The following is a 20,685-nucleotide window of genomic DNA, read 5'->3' as shown; positions in this document are numbered from 1 at the left end:
TTACAGGTGTGAGCCACCGTGCCTGGTCAAAAGGCAGAGTTTTAAAATATTCAGTTTATAGTGTTTTTCTGATCTTGGGCTCATTCATTTCTGCTTTTATCTTCTTAGTTCAGTCCTTGTGCCTACTCTCGGAATTTTTTTTTTTTTTTTTTGCAATTGGATGCTTAAATGTCTTCAAAATGATTTTTATATATAGGCTTAAGCATTTAAGTGGTGACCTTTCCTCTGACCTGGGCACTGACCACACCCCACAGATTCAAAGAGGTGTCTGTGCAATTACAAGTTTCTGGAAAGGCTGGAATTGGTCTGGGCTGCTACCTCCCTGGGAGCATCAAGGGGGTGGGTGGGCCTCTGCAAGAGAAACCCCCCAGCGACTGGGGGTTGGGGGTACAATGCAGGAATTTCAAGACACTGGCTTTGAAAATATTTAATGATCTTGTCAAATATCAGATGTACTCAGGCCACACTTTGTTCATGATCCCCTCTTCCAGGCCGCCCCTGACCCACCCCCAACTCTTTCTCCATCTGCTCATTGGCTCAGCCCCTCCAGGACCCAGCATCCACAAGGGCAGGCGGTCCTCACTGGGCTCCAGAGATCCTGGCATAAGGTGCCTGGAGGTGAGAGGGGGAGGTGCAGCTGGGAAGGAACAAGGGTGCAACCCTGTCACAGCACTGAGGGGCCAGCCAGTGTGGCCACAAGGACACTGAGGGTGGCCTGCAGAGCCGGGGAGAGGGCGAGAGGGGTTGGCTGAGAGGGTATGGGTGTGGTTTTTGTGTTAAGAAGAATCCATTCTGAGAAATGGGAAACTCGGGCAAACACTGCAGGGTAGCCGGGGTAGGCACACCCACGGCCCCAGCTCGAGATTCCAATCTGCACCCAGACATGGTTGAATTCACAGACCAGCGGGCCCCCAGAGTCGCCCTGGAAGGGAAAAGGGAGTGTTCAGTTAGCCAGGCCTACGGCCTCCTGCACTTGCCTCCAATGGGGGGCAATGCAGACCCTGCAAACTGGGCAGTGCCCCGCAGGGCTGCAACGTGGCTCAGAGCCGCAGAGTAGGCCTGTGGCAGATGCGCACATTCACAGAGCATCCTGCCTCTTGGTGTGTGGCTGCAGGGCCCCTGCCCACACCAGTGGGCAGCCAGCTCGGGGTCCCCTGGGGTCCGGGCACCAAGGCCCCTCTCTCACAAGTCAGGCGGGAGCACCTCACACACAGTCTTCATTTTCAGGATGTCCCCAGCGCACAGCATCTCCGGCGTGATGTAGGACACAGATCCAAAGAACAGATAGCATAAGGACACTGGGATCAGTGGGAGCTGGGCCTCCTGCAGCTTGTTCGAGGTCTCGCCTGTGGAAAGAGGCTGCACTGAGGGCTCCACAACTGCATCTTGGGAGGAGGGGGCCCTTGCTCTTGGTGGACAGCAGAGGCAGGAGGTGGCGCCCAGGGGAGGAGCCCCAAGTACACAAGCGAAGAGCCTCACAATACACTGGAGACACCCTGCCCAGATATGGGGAGAAGCCTGACCACACATGGGGAGAAGACCCACTCACACATGGGGAGGAGTCCTGACCACACATGAGAGGAGCCTGACCATACACTGAAGGAGGCCCATCCACACTTGGAGAGGAGCCCTGCTCATACATGGGGAGGAATCATGAGCACACACTGGGGAAAGACCAGGCAATATGCTGGGTGAGACACTGAGGGTGTGACTGACACCTAGTGAAGTTTGCAGCTGTCTGGGGCCCCACAGCCTCACAACAAGGTCTGACTCTTGCAGATGGAGTCTCCCTGGCAGCTCTTTCTCCTTCATGAAAAATACTGCCCCTGGGAGGTCAGCAACTGACAATACAGACTTCTGGGGGAAAAAAAATACTGGGGTAGGGCAGGGTCCACAGATGGACCCAGTGGTGCAGAGGGATGGCCAGCAGCCCCAGGACCCACAGCACAGCTTGCTTTGCTTCCTTCAGATACAGTGAAACCTTCAGTTACTGGAAAGAGACACCAAATCCCACTGCTTCGAAGGCCTGGCCAGAACACACTATTTCTGGAGGGTGGGAAGAAACAAAGCCTTCTGGGCCAAGCACCTGTGAGTCACTACAGGTACAAAGCAGAGTTTTACATCCCCTGGAGGCAGGAGCAGGAGCGTGCAGAGGCTCATTCTCAAAGCTGAGATGCAGACACTTTCCCTGTGGCTGAGGCCAGACTAGGAGAGGCAGAACTTCTCTTTCTCCAGCACAGAGCTGGCAACAAGTGCCAGGAACAGAGGTTTTCCTTTGGAGGACAGGTAAGATTGGGCTACAGGTGAACAGAAAATGCTGAAGGTGGAGCGGGTAGCAAGACACAGAGAAACTTCAGGTCTAACACTAAGCACAACAATAGAGGAACCTGCAGCCTGTGTGGACTGATGGTAACAACAGCAATAAGAAGACCAAAACTTGCTTGAGAACTCTCTAGATAGATTCAGCTCCATCCCATCCCATTAATGGCTTGCAGAAGAGGAATGTGTGTTTTGGGGTGCAGAGACTTGTGTCTTAAATATTAATCTATGATGACAACCAAAAATTACAACACACACAAATGGGGGGAAAAAACAGAACACTAGACCCATGGTTAAGAAATAAAACATTGCACAGAATCAGACTCATGAATGACCCAGATGTTGGACATGCCTGACAGGCATAATTGATATGCTAAAGTAATTATTGGACATGCATGAACAAAGAATTTAAACAGAAAGATGCAAAGTACAAGAAAAGAATCCATTGGAAATGCTAGAAATAAAAACATAGTATCACAGATAAAAGTGCCTTTGATGAGTTATTTCCAGACTGTACATGGCTGAAGAGTGTATGAGGTCCAACAAATTTAATTACTCCTGAACTCATCCTAGAAAAGTGTTACATATCTCACTGTTGAATATCACCATGGTCACCTTCGAAGTACTCCCCTTGGGAAGCTATGCACCAATACCAGCACTTAGTCCACCAGTGAAAGCAATTTTGGAACTCTTCTTATGGAATGGCTATCGGAGTTGTCATCGTATTACCTTTGATGTCCTGAATGTCATCAAATATCTTCCTTTCAACATTTCCTTTATCTTCAGGTAAAGAAAAAAAGGCATTGGGGGCCAGATCAGGTGAGTAGGGAGGGTGTTCCAATACAGTTATTTGTACAGTGCTGCCAACGTAATTGCACAGTTGCAAGTTCTCAAACTTAATTGTAAGACAAATAATAACAGCTCTGATGGCCATTCCAGAAAAAGAATTCCATAACTGCTTTGGCAGGTGAACTAAGCTCTGGCATCAGTGCATAGCTCCCCAAGGGAAGTGCTTTGAAGGTGTCCATAGTGATATTCAGGAATGAGGTATGTAGCACTTTTTCTAGAATGGTTTGCAAATCTATTTGTCAGACCGTGTGTGTGTATTATTACATTATGTACTTTATTATATTACTCCAAGCAAACAGTGAAAGAGGGCCGTGCAGGAACCAGTGAAGAATGTATTTTTAAACTGAGAATTAGGATAAATCCAATTCTCTGAGAGAAAGGGAGATAGACAGATATCAGACATGGAATGACAATCAATGTCTCAGAAGGAAGAGAGGGTGGGCTGAATTTGGGGACAGCTTCTCACAATGAGAGTAGCTTGAAGAATGGATATCCTTTGGGCCTATAGAGATGGTCGAGAAACAGGCGCCATTCCGTTCCCCTCCCCTGCTGCTGTAGTTTGGTTTGTTTGACCTTCAAATCTTGTGCTGAAATTTGACCCCCAATGTTGGAGGTGGGGCCTAATGGGAGCTGTTTGGGTCCTAGGGTTGGATCCCTCACAAATAGATTAATGCTCTGCTGGCGAGGTGAACGGCTTCTCACTTTACACTTTCCTGCAAGATCTGGTTGTTAAAAAGAGCCTGAAAATCTCCCCCTGCCTTCCTCTCTCACCATATGAGAGAGGCTTCTGCACACACAGGCTCCCCTACACATAGGCTCCCCTCTTGCCATGAGTGGCAGCCGCCAAAGCCCTCGCAGCAGATGCCTGAGCCATGCTTCTGTACAGCCCGCAGAACCATAAGCCCAATAAATCTCTTTTCTTTATAAATTACCAGCCTCAGGTATTCTTTTGCAGCAACACTAATGAACTAAGATGCCTGCCTGCCACCCCACCACATACTCCCCCACCCCTGCAGAGAGGATGAGAATGCAGGGGTTTGTGAGACTGCATGGAGGGACAAGTGCAGTTGCCAGGAGGTGAGTGGTCCTAATTTCTTGTGGACCTAATTTGGCCCCTGGGTCAACCCTTCCTGGATATGGTAAAAAATGAAAGACTGTTGAAAAATGTGGTCAAGGATTACTGGATTTAAGGCAACATGAGTGTCACTATAATGTGTAGAAGAAAATATAGAACTGTAGCATAAGAGTTAAAGAGGAAAAATGGAGTTACACTATGTCAGGCGTCTACATTGTCTGTTAAGTAGTAAAACACAAATTCAGAGGAAATGAAGTGATGGATGGTCCAATTTCCTCTCCTTTCCTACAAAGATGCCATTTTCCACATGCCCTGCAATTCCCCCCATCGAGGTGCAGTGTAGCATTTCACCAGTCCTTGGGTCTAATTTTGTCACGGATGTGCTTTGGTCAATGGGCTTTAAGCAGGGGCTTGGAAGGGTTTGGGTCCCTTGCTCTCTTAAGTCTCTGCCACTGCCTCTGGGCGTGGCACGGCTGCCTACTGTATAATGAATGTCACATGGAGCAAAGTGCAGCCCCACAACTCCGGCCATCTCAGGTCGCCCAGGAGACCAATGGCCAGCAGACACACAGGCAAGCCCAGTCCTTCCCAGAAGGACCCACAGCACAAGCCACCAACTCAAAAACACCTGAACTCAGTAAACGTTCACCAATGGGTACACCAGGATTTGCTTGTTCTTTGTAATGCAGTGTTCATGTGACAATGGATAAATGATACAGAATGGTTTCTAGGAATTGAAGGCTTCTGAGAAATAACGTGGCACTGGTTTTGGGAGCTTATACCCTGCCACATTGCTGGATTTGCTTATTATCTGTAGTTTTATTTTGTTGTTGTTTGCTTTTAGGATTCATTGGAATTTTCTATATATAGGATCACGTCATTTGCAAACAGAGATAGTTTTACTTCTTCAATTTCAATTTGAATACCTTTTCTTTCTTTTTCTCACTTAATTTATCTGTTTAAAATGCTTCTGGTTCAATGTAGAATCCAGTGGTGAAAGCTGGAATTGTCTTGTTCCCAATCTTAAAGGGAAAGCTTTGTCTTTAACCATTGGATATAGCTGTGCATTCTTCATAAATGCCCTAATCATGCTGAAGAAGTACCCTTCTATTCCTATTTTTCTGAGTGATTTTTTAAAATCCTGAAATGATTTTGAATCCTGTCAAAGGCTTTTTCTGCATTCTTTGAGATGATCATGTGGGTGTTTTTTCTTTTACTCATTTAATGTGTGAGTCACATTGATTTTCATGTTAAACTCCCTTGTATTTCTGAGATCAATCTCACTTGGCCCTGGCATATAATTCTTTTAATATTCTCTTGGATTCAGTTTGCTAATATTTTGTTGAGGATTTTTGCATCTATATTCATGTTCATAAAGGATAGCACTCTGTAATTCTCTTTCATTGTGGTATCTTTGTCTGGCTATGGTACCAATGCAATACTAGCTCCACAGAATAAATTATGAAGTGTTCTCTCTTTTGTTTTTTGAAAATGTTTAAGAAGAAATGATGACAATTCTTCTTTAACTGTTTGGTAGAATTTACCAGTAAAGTAACCTCTTCCTGAACTTTTCTTTGTTGACTTTTTTTTTTTTAATTAGTGATTCAATTTTCTCAATTATTTTAAGTCTATTAAGACTCTTTTGGACTCAATTAGTTTATCTTTTCAAATAACTAGAATTTTGTTCTATTAACTTTCTCCCTTTTTTGTATTCTCTATTTTAAGCTCTCTGCTCTAACCTTAATTGTTTAATTAATTCTGCTGGCTTTGGGTTTAGTTTGTTCTTCTTTTGCTAGGTCCTTAAGTCATAAAGTGAAATTACTGAGTTGAGATATTTCTTTTTTTTAAATGTAGGCATTTATAGCTATAAATTTTTGTCCGAGCACTGCTTTTTATGTTATTACATAAATTTTGGTATGTGTGTTTCTGTGTTCTTTCATCTTAGAAATATTTTCCAATTTATTGTGATTGCTTCTTTGATCTGCTGTTTAAGAGTTTTAGCATATTCTATGGAAATAAAGATAGTTAGCCTAAATGGGATAAGTATAAGGTTAGGAGGATAGAAATTGGATTAACATGTGATAGGCATGTCCAAATAAGCATATGTATGACACCATGATCAAATGGCTAATCTTGGTTGTATACAAAAAAGTGGTATGAAAATACTGAAAAACAGATATATATATTCTTCTGGAAGCAAGAATAAAAGTGAATATGATAATTAATTTTTTAAAAACTGAGCAAAGACATTAACAGCTGCAAGCTACAAAAGAGAAAGATTCTGCAAATGAAGTTTTGGCAAATTACTAAAAACAAAACAAAATACAATTTTTTTAAAGTTCAGGAAAAAAGTCCAAGTCTGAAGTTGTTATAATGTATTATTTAATGTCTACTTTTCAACCACAAAACAATTACGAGATATACAAAAAATAGAAATGGGTGACTCATATTCAGGGGAAAGAAGTCAACATAAACAAACTATGTGTGGGCCCAGTGTTGGTTTTTGTTGACAAAGATTTCAAAACAACTATTGTAAGTAAGTTCAAAGAAGTAAGGAACTACATTTAAAAAGTTAAATGAGCATCTCACAACAATATCAACATATAAGTAGTCTCAGTAGAAAAACAGAAAATATAAAAACGAATAAAATGGAAATTATAGAGTTAATAAGTACAGTAGTCAATATAAATATTTTACTAAGTGGGATCAGATTTCTGATGACAGAAAAAAAAATCAGTGAAATTGAAGACACATTAGCAGATATGATTCAACATGAAGAAGAAAGGAAAGAAAAATTTTTTAAAAATTAAACACAGGATTAGAGATAACATCAAGGATATCAAATACATGTACTAAAACTCCCAGAAGGAGAGAGAAAGAGGAAGAAAACACTTTAAAGAAATTGTGGCCCAATGCTTCCTAAATTTGATGAAAAAAAAAATCTAGAAATCTGAGAAACTCAGTGAACCTCAGGAAGGATAAATACAAAGAGATCCTCAACTATACGCATCATCATCAAACCACTACAAGCCAAAGACAGAAAAATCCTGATGGCAACAAGGGAAAGCAACCGATTACATGGAGAAAAACAGTATGATAAATAGCTGACTTGCATTAGAAACAATAAAACCCAGAGGCAATGGAATGGCAATTCAAAGTGCTAAAAGAAAAAAGTCCTTCAAGCAAGAATTCCATATTCAACAAAGCTATCCCTCAAAAATGAAGGTAAAAAGACATTCCCAGGTAAAAAGACATTCCCAGATAAACAAAAGTTGGGAAAAATTTAGCAAACTCACCTTTCATGAAATAGTTAAGAAAGTCCTTCAAGCTGAAAATAAATGCTATTTTGATCCATAAGAAGAAACGAAGAGCATCAGAAAATCAATGTGTTGATATATTTTCCTATTTTAGTCTATAAGTTTTTTTAGAAAACTAAATTGTATAAAACAATAATTATAACTGCATTCTGGAGTTTTTATCATATGTTGAAGCACAAAAGAGGGGGTGAAGCAATACTGAAACACAGTTACTATATTTCACCAGCATTAATTTAGTATTCATCTGAATGGACTGTGATAAAGTCATCCCTACAGCAACTGTTTAGGAAATATATTTAAAACTATAGTTTAAAAATAAAGATAAGAATTTAAATGGTATACCAAAAAGCATTATTTAACACAGAAAAAAGTACAGAAAGAAATATAAAGAATATATAGATACATATGTATAAAACATTTAGCAAAATGGTAAATTTACAATACTAACAGTTACATTAAAAGTGAATTGACCAAATACTTTAACCAAAAGGCAGAGATTTCCAGACTGGATGAAAAAGGAAGACTCAACTGCACACTGGTACAAAATACACATTTTAGATTCAAAGACATGTATAAGTTGAAAGTAAAATGATGGAATAAGTTATACCATGCAAACAGTAACTGTTAGAGGGCCTAAGTGGCTATGTAAACATCAGACAAAATATACTTTAAAACAAGCAAAATGATGAGGAACAGAGAGTCATTTGATAAATGATAATGATAAAAGAATCAATACAACACAAAGACATAATTAGAAATATATATGCACCCAGAGCCTGAAAATACAGGAAGCAAAATCTGACAGAATTGAAAGGGGAAATACACAATTTAACAATCATAGAGATTTCAATACTCTAAATAATTGATTTAAAAAGACAGAAAATGAATAAGACATAGAAAACGTAAAAGCATTATCAGCTAACTTGACCTGTGATTTATAAAAAAATTCCATACCAACGACAGCAAGACATATATTCTTTTCAAATATACATATATCATATGCTAGGTCATAATCATGACTTGATAAGTTCAAAAAGCGTAAAATCATACCAAGTGTGATCTCGGAGCACGATTAAATTAAAGTTAAAATTAAAAACAGAAAGTAATTTGGAAATTCACCAAATACTTAAACAATTTTTTTTAGTCAGAGTCTCATTCTGTCACCCAGGTTGAAGTGCAGTAGCAAGATCAAGGCTCACCACAGCTTTGACCTTCTGGGCTCAGATGAACCTTCCACCTCAACCTCACAAGTAGCTGGGACTATAGACATATGCCACCATGACCCACTAATTTTTTTAAAATTTGTTTTGTAGAGACCAGGTCTCACTATGTTGCCTAGGCTGGTCTCAAATTCCTGTACTCAAGCAATCCACCCACTTCAGCATCCTAAAGTGCTGGAATTACAAGCGTGGGCTACTGTGCCCAGCTGACCAAACACTTAAATAGAACAAACTTTTTAAAAAGCATGAGGAAAATTAGATAATATTTTGACTTAAACAGAAATAAAAATGCAGTGTACCAAAATTTGTGGGTGCATTTAAAACAGTGCACAGAGGAAATTTATAGCTTTAAATTATTATATTAGACGCAAAGGTCACAAACCACTCTCAGCTTCTGCCTTGGGAAACTAGAAAAAAAAAACCAATCTGAAAGCAATCAAAAGAAAGGGAATAATGAAGATCAGAGTAAAAATCAGTAAAATAGTAAACATAAAAGTAATATGAAAAGTCAATAACCAAAAGTCAGTTTCTTGAAAAGACAACCAAAATTGATAAATCTTTTATTACAATGACCAATATGAAAAAGGAGAAGAAACAAATTACCAACATCAAGAGAAAAAGATGAAATATTGCTATTATCTCTTTAAAAATTAAAAGGATTATGAGACTATTATGAACAACTGTATACTATCAAAATAGATACCTTAGGCTAACTCAAGTAGAAAGAAAAACCTGAATAGGCTGAGATTTTTACACTAAAAAATAAAAAATAAATTTTAAAATAACAAATAATTTAAGACATTTTTTCCACAAAGAAAAGTCCAGGCATAGATAGCTTCACTAGTGAATTCTATCAAATATTTAAGAAAGAAACAATACTAGTACACAAAAACAAATATTCCTCTGATACCAAAGCCAGACAAAAACAGTATGAGAAAAATATAGTCAAGATGTCTCATAAACACAAACACAAAAATCTTAACAAAATATTAGCAAACTGATTCCAGCAACCTAAAATAAGTATTATATACAATGACTAAGAGGGGTTAATTATAGGAGTGCAAGCTTGGTTTAACATTCAAAAATCAGCTGGGCTTGGTGGCTCAGCCTGTAATCCCGCACCTTTGGGAGGCTGAGGTGAGTGGATTGCCTGAGCCTGCAGGTTCGAGACCCGCCTGGGCAGCGAGACCTCATCTCTACAATAAATCAACAAATCAGCCGGGCGTGGTAGCGCATGCCTGTAATTCCGGCTACTTGGAAGGCTGAGGCGGAAGGATCACCGGAGCCCAGCAGGTCGAGGCTGTGGTGGCTGGGAGCAGCCACTGCACTCCAGTTTGGGTGACAGAGTGAGATTACAACTCAAAAAAACAAAAAAAACCAAAAAAAACATTCAAAAATCAATGTAATACAACGTATTTTAAAAAGTAAAAAAACCACATGAATACATTGATACAGAAAAAAATATTTGAAAAAATCCAAGTCCTATTCATGAGAAGGGCTCTCAACAAACCAGAAACAAAAAATAAACCTCCCTCAATCTGTTAAAGGGCATCTACAAAAAACTCACAGCTAATATCATTCTTGATGGTAAATGACTAAATATTTTCCCCAATAAGATGAGAAACAAGGCAAGAATATCCACTACAAACATTTGTATTTAACATTGTACTGGAAATTATAGCCAGTGTGATGAGGCAACAGAGAGAAAGGGAAACCCTTTGAAAAGTAAGAAGTAAGACTGTCTTTGTTCACAAACAACATGGTATATGAAGAAGTCATGATGGATTACAAAAGAAAATATTAAAACTGGGTCGCTGAACATAAAATAAATAAAAACTCAAATATACTTTGATATTCTATCAAGGAACAATTAAAAATGAAATTTTAAAAATTACATTCACAATTGATTCAAAAATAATAAACTATTTAGGAATAAGTTTAACAAAGAATATGCAAGATCTAATACGATACATGCAACCAAATACTATAAAATATTGCCAAAATTGAAGCTTTAAATAAATAAAGACACACTTCATATTTATGGATGACTTAACATTGTTAAGATGATAACAGTCCCCCAATTCATCTGTAGACTTAATGTCATCCCTATCAAAATCCCAGAAGGCAAGAAAATAACAGAAGAGGAGCCTCAAGCTCTTGCCCCCCACAGAAACATAGTATAACAAGCAGAAACTGTGAAAACTAACTTTTTCAGAGCTCTGGAAAACATTTTCACAGCAACCATGTGAATGCTAATTCAAGAAAAAGACAATATCAAAATGGTGGAAAGGCTTTGTGGTGATTTTACTTGATCTTTACCAGTAAAGGAGCAGTCTTGGAATAGGAAGTCTATGTTCCCAGTGGGGAACACTGATTGGTTCCAGCATAAGCAGAGTAGACCTTATTTGCATATTATTGTGTATGTTTGTACTACAATGTGAAGGACTGACACAAGGCACTCTCCTCTGTTTTGCCTAACTCAGAAGTGAAGCTGGAAAAGTGGTGGGTATTGCCCAAAAACTTTGCAAGCCAAGCTAACAACCTGCAGAGGCCTAGGGAAAAAGCCATAATCAAAACATTCAATGTACTGCCTAAGGAAGGCCCAGGAGAAAAACACAGTGAGCATTTCTTTGGAAAATTAGGACACTCAAAAGCACTTCTATATTTAAAAGCATTTAGAAGATTATAAACATCCCCAGGGTAAGATGTATGCTAAGAAGAAAACCTGAGAAGACCCAAATATTCACCACAGGATGATACACACCTGGCTAAGTGCTGAAATGCCTTGGCAAAGAGCCAATTTGCAAAAACTGGAAGAAGAGTTTTTTGGGGTTTTTTTTTAGTGTCTGGCATTCAAGAAAATATGTCTAAACAGTAGCTAAACAGAAGCTAAGGAACAGAGAATTCATTGACCACACATGAGAAGGAATATAGTCTTTGCAAACTAGTTTAGGAAAGTCACTAAACTGACTACTAAAGTTTTCAACAATCAAAACCTCCAGAAAACCTTGGGGTTGGGGAGAGAATCTGATTTCCAGGACTACCACATTATAATGCTTAGTACTCAACCACATATAATATTCTTTATATACTCAAAAGAATAAAACTCCACTGGGCACGGTGGCTCATGCTTGTAATCTCAGCACTTTGGGAGTTAGAGATGAGAGAACTTCCTGAACCCAGGAGATTGAGACTAGCCTGGGCCACTTGGAGAGACCTTGTCTCTACAACAAATCAAAAAAATTAGTTGAACATGGTGGTGGATGCCTGTAGTTCCAGCTACTTAGAAGACTGAGGCGGAAGGAAAGCCTGAGCCCAGCAGGTCAAGGCTGCAGTGGCCATGAGCATGTCACTTCACTCTAACCTGGGTGACAGATTGAGACTTTGACTTAAAAACAAAAACCCTCGATACTTCTGTTTTCAACAATAAAAACAACGAAAATCATATGGCATACAAATAAACAGAAAGTTATAGTCCATTCAAGAGAACAAAATAAAATAATAGAAACTGTCCCTATTCTACGAAGTTGATTTTAAAAGACAGAAATATAGAAGTCTAGACAAAGATTTTAAACAACTTTCTTAAATATGCTCAAAGAGCTAAAGGAAAACATGGACAAAAAAATAGAAATCAAGAAAATACTATATGAGCAAAATGAAAATATCAATAAATAGAACTTATCAAAAGGAACCAAACAGAAAATTTGGCACTAAAATATCTACTGATTGAAATAAAAACTTCACTAGAGAATCAAAGCAGCAGATTTGAGCAAGCAGAAAAGAGAATAGGTGAATGTTAAAAATAGAAAAAATGAAATTATAAAATCTAAGAGCAGGCCGGGATCCGTGGCTCAGCCTGTAATCCCAGTACTTTGGGAGGCCAAGGTGAGTGGATTGACTGATCTTGTGGATTCGAGACCAGCCCGGGCAACTTGGTAAGACCTCGTCTCTAAAATACATAAAAAATTAGCTGGGTGTGGTAGCGCATGCCTGTAGTTCTGGGTATTTGAAAGGCTGAGACAGAAGGATCACCAGAGCCCAGCAAGTTGATGCTGGGATGGCCATGAGTGTGCCACTGCACTATAGCCTGGGCAACAGAGTGAGACTCCACCTCAAAAAAAAAAAAAAAAAAAAATCTAGGAGCAGAAAGGAAAAAGAAATGAATAAAAGCAGAGAAATCCGAAGGGATGCCTGGGATATCATCAAATGAACCAATACATGTAATATGATATTTTCAGAAGAAGAGAGAAAGGGGCAAAAAAAATTTTTTTTGAAGAAATAATGGCCCAAAACTTCCCAATCTTGTGAGAAACATAAATCTACAAATCAAAGATGTTCTACAAACTCTAAGTAGGATAGACTCAAAGAGACCCCCTACAAGACACATTATAATCAAATTTTCAGAAACTAAAAAAAAAAGAAAGAATCTTGAAAGAAGCAAGAGAAGCAAGAGAGAAGTGTCTAGCCATGGACAAAGATTCTCAATAAGATTAATAACCAATTTCTCATTAAAAAAAAAAAAACTGGGGCTGGGCGCAGTGGCTCAAATCTGTAATCACAGCACTTTGGGAGGCTGAAGCAGGAGGACTGCCTGAGCTCAGGGTTTCAAGACCAGCCTGGATAACTTGGTGAGACTTCATCTCTACAATAAATAAAAAAATTAGCCAGGCATGGTAGTGTGTGCCTGTAGTTCCAGCTATTTGGAAGGCTGAGGTGGAAGGATCGCCTGAACCCAGGTCAACTCTGGGGTAGCCATGAGCATGCCACTGCACTACAGCCTGGGCGATGGAGTGAGACTCCAATTCAAACACCCCCCCCCCAAAAAAAAAAAAACAAATTAAGCGGTGGGAAAAAAATAAGGAGGTCAGAAGACAGTGGTATGATGTACTTAGAGTTGCTGAAAAAAAAAGTCAACCAAGATTTCTATATCTTGCAACACTATACTTCAAACATGAGGGGGAAATTAAAACACTCACAGATATACAAGAGCTGTGGGAGTTTGTATCACTAGATTTTTCTAGAAGAAATGCCAAAGGGAATTCTTCAGGTTGGAATGAAAGGACACAAGACAGTAACTCAAAGCTATATGACAAAGTAAAAAATGCCGATAAAGGCAAATGCATGTGCAACCATAAGCATTGTTATTGTCTTTTCATTTTGTAATTTTTGGTTTATAATTTCACTTTTTATTTTCTAAATAAAAAATTCAAAAGACAAATGCATAAAAATCATAAATTTGTGATATAACATCTCAGAAATGAAATAACTTAAGTGAAATAGAAAAATTTCTAGAAATATACTCACTGCCTAAACTGAAACAAGAAGAAATAGAAAATCTGAATAAACCTATAACAAGTAAAAAGATTGATTCGATAATAAAAATCTCCCAACAAAGAAAAGTTCAGGACCAGATAGCTTCATTGCTGAATTACACTAAATATTTAAAGAAGAATTAACATCAATCCTTCTCATACTTTTACAACAAATAGAGGAGAAAATAGTTCATAATTCATTCTATGAGGACTGCATTACCCTGATACCAAAGCCAAAGACTCCAAAAGAAAATAAAACTACAGACCACACCTTTAAGAATATAGATGCAAAAATCCTCAACAAAATATTAGCACACTGTATCCAACAGTATATGAAACCATGACCAAGTGAGATATACATAAGAAATACAAGTGTAATTCACCATAAGAACACCAATTAATGTAACAGACCACATTAGAACAAAAAAAATGCAATACCTTCTCAAATGAGGTAGAAAAAAATATTTGACAAGATCCACATTACTACTATTTTACTTTCTGTTATGATTTGTTTCATTTCAGTTTTTAAATTTATACTTATGCCAATTCTGATAGATTGTATTTTTCTGGGACGTTTACACTTCATTTCAGGTTTCTCTGAGTGGTTTTTATTATAAAAGTCACCAGAAAAATAGTAATAAAAGGAAATTTCCTCAACATGATTAAGGATATTTATAAATAACTGACAGTCGACATTACATTCAATAATCTAAAAGATTGCCCCTATGATCAGGAACAAAACACAGATGCCCACTTTCATTAATACTATTCAATTTGTACTAGAAATATTAGACAGATAAATTAGAAAAGGAATAAAATTCATCCAAATTGGAAATGAAGAAGTAAAACTACCTCTATTCACGGGTGACGTGATCCTATATACAGACAAATCCCAATGAATCCTTAGAAGAAAAAACAAAACTATGACAGATAATAAACAAATACAGCAAAGTTACAGGGTACAAGATCAACATACAAAAATCAGTTGTGTATCTATAGGCCCTCAATGAACAATCCAAAAAGGATATTATGAAAGCAATTCCATTTACAATAACATCTAAAATAACAAAATATCTAGAAAATAAATTTAATTAAGGAAGTGAAAAAATTGCATGGTGAAAGCTGCAAATCACTGCTGAAGGAAATTAAAGAAGACCCAAATAGGTAGAAATACATTCTATGTTCATGGGTAGGCAGGCTTAATATTGTTAAGATGTCAACACTACTCAGAATGATCTACATATTCAGTGCAATCCTTATAAGAATTCCAATGGCCTTCTTTGTAAATATGAAAAAGCTGATACTGACTATTAAATGTAGAAAAAAATTCAAAATAAGAAACACATAGTCTTGAGAAATGAATAACAAATGTACTTGTAATTCAAAGCCTGTAATAGGAACACAGGAGTCTTCGAGGAACAATTTATAATCTTAAATTTATTCATAGAAAAAGTATGAAAAGTTGACAATCTTTTATACTTTCAACTCAAAATTAGAAAAGTTTGGTTAAGCAAACTCAAAGAATGTAGAAAAATAAATGAATGGATACATGGCTATATGAATAGATAGTAAAGCAACCAATTTATGAGTTCTCCCCCACCCTCATCTCCCCTATTCACACACACATGCTAAATCTCTAGCCGGTAGTTTTATGAAAAAAAGACAACAAATAGAAAATTTTTGGCAACTATGATCAGGAATAAAGAGGGGTCAAAAAATAGTAACAGGATAAGATTATATGAAATATATTACACAATATCACTATATGCAAAACCTGAAATGAAGTGCAAACTTCCTAGAAAAATACAATCTATCGAAATTGGCATAAGAATAAATTTAAAAACTGAAATGAAACACAAGTCATAACAGAGAGTAAAATATTAGTAATCATTTATACCCTCAAAAGTACTAGGATCAGGGTGTTTTATGGGCAAATCAACTCAAACCTTCATGTAGTAGCTATTTTCTATTTTAGTAGAAATGATTTCAGAGAATAGAAATAGATGGGAAAGTATTCAACTCATTCTACAAAGTCAGCGGTACACTGATGCCAAACAAAAATGATGTAAAGTGTGGTGGTTCACACGTGTAATCCCAGCACATAGGGAGGCCAAGACAGGAAGATTGGTTGAGACCAAGAGTTTGAGAACAGTCTGGGCAACATAGTGAGAGCTTGTCTCTACAAAAAATTTTTAAAAAATAGCTAGGTGTAGTGGTGTGCAACTGTAGTCTCAGCTACTCAGGAGGCTGAGGCAGAAAGATAGCTCGAGTCCAAGAGTTTGAGGCTATAGTAAGCTGTGATCATGCCACTGTACTCCAAAAAAAGATCAGCAAAGGGAAGAAAAATCCTAGACCCATCTCATTTGTGATATATATAAAAAAAATTCTAAATAAAAACTTAATTCCTTCTCCTTATTAAAGAAATAATGCAAAAAACAAATCCAAATAAGGTTTTCTTAACAACTCAAAGGCATTTCACATTAAATATCTATTCTTGGCCTCAGTAGATTAAAACAACAAAATTATATCATTCTTTCAAGAGTTGCTACAAGTATTTCAATAAAGCCAGTATTGATTTATAATAGTTTTAAAAAGGAAATTAGCTATAAAAGGTAACTTCTTTTTTTTTTTGAGTTGGAGTCTCACTCTGTCGCCCCGACTGGAGTGCAGTGGTCACTCCCGGCCACTACAGCCTCGACCCACTGGGCTCCGGCGATCCTTCCACCTCAGCCTTCCGAGTAGCCGGAATTACAGGCACGCACTACCATATCCGGCTGATTTTTTGATTTATTGTAGAGATGGGGTCTCACCAAGTTGCCCAAGTGGGTCTCGAAACCGCGGGCTCAGGCAATCCACTCACCTCAGCCTCCCAAAGCACGGGATTACAGGCTGAGCCACCGAGCCCGGCTAAAAGGTAACTTCTTAACCTGGTGTAATATATCAATCTGCAATCTACAGGTCAGGCCAAAAACTTACTAGTGAACCAGTAGAAGCATTTGTAATAAAATAAAAAACAAGATAAGGAGACCTAGCATCATTTCTACTGGAGATTGCAACCACTGCAAGGAGACAAGAAAAATAAATAAGAGAAAACATGGAAAGGAAGTGATTTTTAAAAGTCTTTATTTGAAGAAAATGTGATCTTTTGCCTATAACTATCAAAATAATCAGTTGAGAAACTATTAAAAATGAGTTATATAAGATGGCTGGATACAAGATCAATGTGTAAAAATCAATAGCTGTGATTGATCAGCAAATGCAATTTTAAAAATCTCTTTTGCATTGGCCTAAACATCCTAAAGTGTCCAAGTATAAACCTAGAAAGCAAGCACAGGCCTTTATAGAGAAAAGTATAATAACTAGTGGATTTTTAAATAGGCTAAAAGAGATTTCTAAGTTGAATTTTAAAATCTTAAAGAAAACTATACTTTTACATTTGTATTCTTGAGCATACCAGTTTTACACTCAAAGTAGTTGTAACTACAGCAATGCCAGTCAAGAATTAAACAAACAAAAATCCACACTGACAGACAAATTAGTGTTGACTGGCGCGTGGGGATTCCCGTCCTCCTTCACTAGCAGCCCTTTCTTCCCTGTGATGGAACAGAAGCATCCAGTCCACAAACCCGGGCAAAGGAACCAACCCCCGGCTTTTTGTTCTTACCTGTTGGTGAGACAAGTCCCCAACCCGTAGCCCAGCAAGGAACGTTGTTGCTGAGATTCACATCCGGAGGTGCCAAGCAGACCGGGCGCACAAAATCGGAAAACACAATGCGAGACTTCAGCAGTATCAGGGCCACATCGTTTCCGACGGGGTGGTACTTCTTGTACCTGGGGTGCAGGATCACCCTGTGCACCTCGTACCACTGGGTGTAGTTGCCAGCTACCTCGAGGTCCACGAGCCCCACGTACACATCATAGAGATGGATGATCTTGTCCCTGCAGGGGCAGAATAGAGGCCCGTTGCCTGCAGCCTCTGAGCCCCTCTCTCACCCTTACTGGGGGTCTGGACATGAGCGTGGCGGCCAGCCTCCCACATGGGGGCCTGGCCGTGCACATGGGGACCAGCCTTGAGTGCTGGAACAGGGCTGTGCGCGTGGCAACCGTCAGAGCACGCTACGTAGGGCACGCCACGCAGGACCCACGCCCCCCACTGTCCCCGCACCCCCTGCCCCCACTCACCGGCCGAAGCAGTGCGCGGCCGACAGCACCCAGTATTCATTGAGGATGGAGCCGCCGCACACGTGGTAGCCTGCGTAGTGCACGCTGACCTGCCATGGCCACATCGCCTCAGGGGCAGGGGAACCGCCCATGACCTTCCCTTCCAGGCCACGCCGGCCACAGGCTGGGGGAAAGGACAGAGCGCAGAGTGGAGGGATGCTGGGACCACGGAAGGGGCAGGGAGGGCAGGGGAGTCGTGGTGGGGGAGGGACGGGCAAAGGAGCCATGGTAGGGGAGGGACAGAAGAAGACTGGAGGGGCAGGCACTGGCTGGCTCGGTGGCCCAGCAGGGCGCCTAAAGACACAGTCTCCGCTGAGCAAAAGGTACTTCCCCGCCCTCTTCTAGGGCAGGGCCTACCCACGGAGTCACTCAGAGAGATTGCCTGACTTCTGGGGCGTCCGCGGACCGCAGCGATGTCCAAAAGGGTGCCCAGCAGAAGCAGCAGCTGAAGGCCCAGGGCGCAGGGCCGCAACCGGCCCACGGAGGACCTAGGGGCGGACATGAGGCCGGAGGGAGCAGCCCAGCACATGACCGCGACCCCAGCAGGTGAGGACGCAGGACCTGTACACGTGACTGGGCCTGAGGCCTGGACACGTGACCCTGCCCTCAGCAAGTGAGGACACCCCCTCCAGTACGTGACTATACCCTTGCCTGTGACTATGTACTCAGCAGGTGACGGCGCCCCCAACAGGTGAAGACGCTGCACCCGCACTTGCGATGGTGCCTGAGTTCTGCACATGTGACTGACAACCCTGGACCTAGTCATGTGACTGTGCCCCACCACACGTGACTCCCCAGTGGCTGAGGCTCACCCCACAATAAGGGCCCCACCACTTGGACACGTGAGGATGTCCCCAGCCCAGCCTAGACACTTGGGGCCCGCACAGGTGATTGTGCCTGAGCCCTCGATACGTGATGGCGTCGCATAAGCATGACTGCCTTAACTAGTGATTGTGTTCCCCGCGATGAGACCGTCCGAGGTAAGCATGATATGAGGCTTGAGGCCTCTACATATGACTGTACCCCCAGTCCAAATCTAAGCTCCATCAGTTGACTGCTCCAGTCCTGGGTGCCTGGATACTAACAGTGCCCAGTCCCACCCCAACAGGCCTAGGATTGGCATTCCATTCTATTTTCATATGTGCGTGTGCTGGCTCCGTTTGAGAATTTCGTGTAATAATTGCAAGACCTTCAGCCTTCTCCATGGCAGATTCATCCTGCTAGATCAGTTACTACTTACACATTTGCACCCAGCTGTCAAAAATGTTTTCGTTAAGGCTTAATTTGTACACTAAAATTTACCTCAACTTGCACCTTTTGACATGTATAGAGTCCTGTTACCACTACCAAGGTATAGAAGAGTTCCACAGGATTACCTAACAAAGGATGAGAAACATTCTAAAACCCCATCTAGAGGACTTAAAAGACATGAACGGAAAGCTGTACAGTATGTTTGTGGCTATGAAGGCTTAAGTCATAAATACAGTCATCTCCAATCACTCCGTGAAATCAGTGCAATTCCAATCAAAATCGTGACATGGTTTTCATGGAAATTATTTTTAGTTGACAAATTATGCTTGTATTACATTATGGAATGCAATGTGGAATGATTAATTCAAGCTAATTAACATATTCATCGCTCTACTTAATGTTTTTGTGGTGATATATTTTAGTTTACTCCCTTAGTTATTTTGAAATACGCAATATATTATTCTTGACTATAGTCACCAGGCTGAACAATAAATCTCAAAACTTATTCCTTCTATCTAGCTGAAACTTTGTACATTTGACCAGCAACTCCGCATTTCCTACCTCCCCACCCTCAGCCTCTGTAACCACCCTTCCTACTCTCTACTTCCATAAATTCAACTCTTTTTGAGATTCTACATATAAGTGAGATAATGTGGTATTTGTCTTTCTGTGCCTGGCTTATTTTACTTAGCATAAAGTCCTCTAGATTTATCCATGATGTCCCAAATAACAGAATTTCATTTTTTGGTTGTTGTTTGGTTGGGTTTTTTTTTTTTTAGTTCGAGTCTCACTCACAGCCACTGCAGCTTCTACCTGCTGGGATCAGGCGATCCTTCTGCATCAGCCTTCCAAGTAGCCAGAACTACAGGCACATGCTACCACACCCAGCTAATTTTCTGATTTATTGTAGAGATGAGGTCTCACCAAGTTGCCCAGGCTGTTCTTAAACCCATGGGCTCAGGCAATCGTCTCGCCTCAGCCTCCCAAAGTGCTGGGATTACAGGCTTGAGCCACCATGCCTGCCAAGGTCATTCTTATGCCGAGGGCGTGAGAATATGTGTGTATCACATTTTCTTTATTGGTTCCTCCATTGATAGACACTTAAGTTGACTCCATATCTT

General features: G+C 40.1%; 1 protein-coding gene across 1 annotated transcript; it reads right to left on the bottom strand.

Moving 5' to 3' along the window:
* Nucleotides 1-664: 664 nt before the first annotated feature.
* Nucleotides 665-18,815, bottom strand: PRSS38 (protease, serine 38). The gene is made up of 5 exons (XM_008061593.1): nt 18,671-18,815; nt 18,275-18,437; nt 17,757-18,031; nt 1,204-1,346; nt 665-922 (listed from the first exon to the last, which is right to left on the bottom strand). The coding sequence occupies exons 1-5, from the start codon at nt 18,813-18,815 to the stop codon at nt 665-667; spliced, it is 984 nt and encodes a 327-aa protein (XP_008059784.1).
* Nucleotides 18,816-20,685: the final 1,870 nt, after the last annotated feature.

The sequence above is a fragment of the Carlito syrichta genome, unplaced genomic scaffold, assembly GCF_000164805.1.
Source record: "Carlito syrichta isolate Samal-C Ts95f unplaced genomic scaffold, Tarsius_syrichta-2.0.1 Scaffold305332, whole genome shotgun sequence".
NCBI classification, from domain to species: Eukaryota; Metazoa; Chordata; class Mammalia; order Primates; family Tarsiidae; genus Carlito; species Carlito syrichta.
This window is presented reverse-complemented; position numbering and strand designations above follow the sequence as displayed.

Coding starts and splice junctions, on each gene's coding strand:
- PRSS38 (XM_008061593.1), bottom strand. CDS start 18,815: ATGTCCGCCCCTAGGTCCTCCGTGGGCCGGTTGCGGCCCTGCGCCCTG. Junction 18,032..18,274: donor GCCGCGCACTGCTTCGGCCG/GTGAGTGGGGGC, acceptor CTGCCCCTGCAG/GGACAAGATCATCCATCTCT. Junction 923..1,203: donor AAATGAAGACTGTGTGTGAG/GTGCTCCCGCCT, acceptor TTTCCCTTCCAG/GGCGACTCTGGGGGCCCGCT.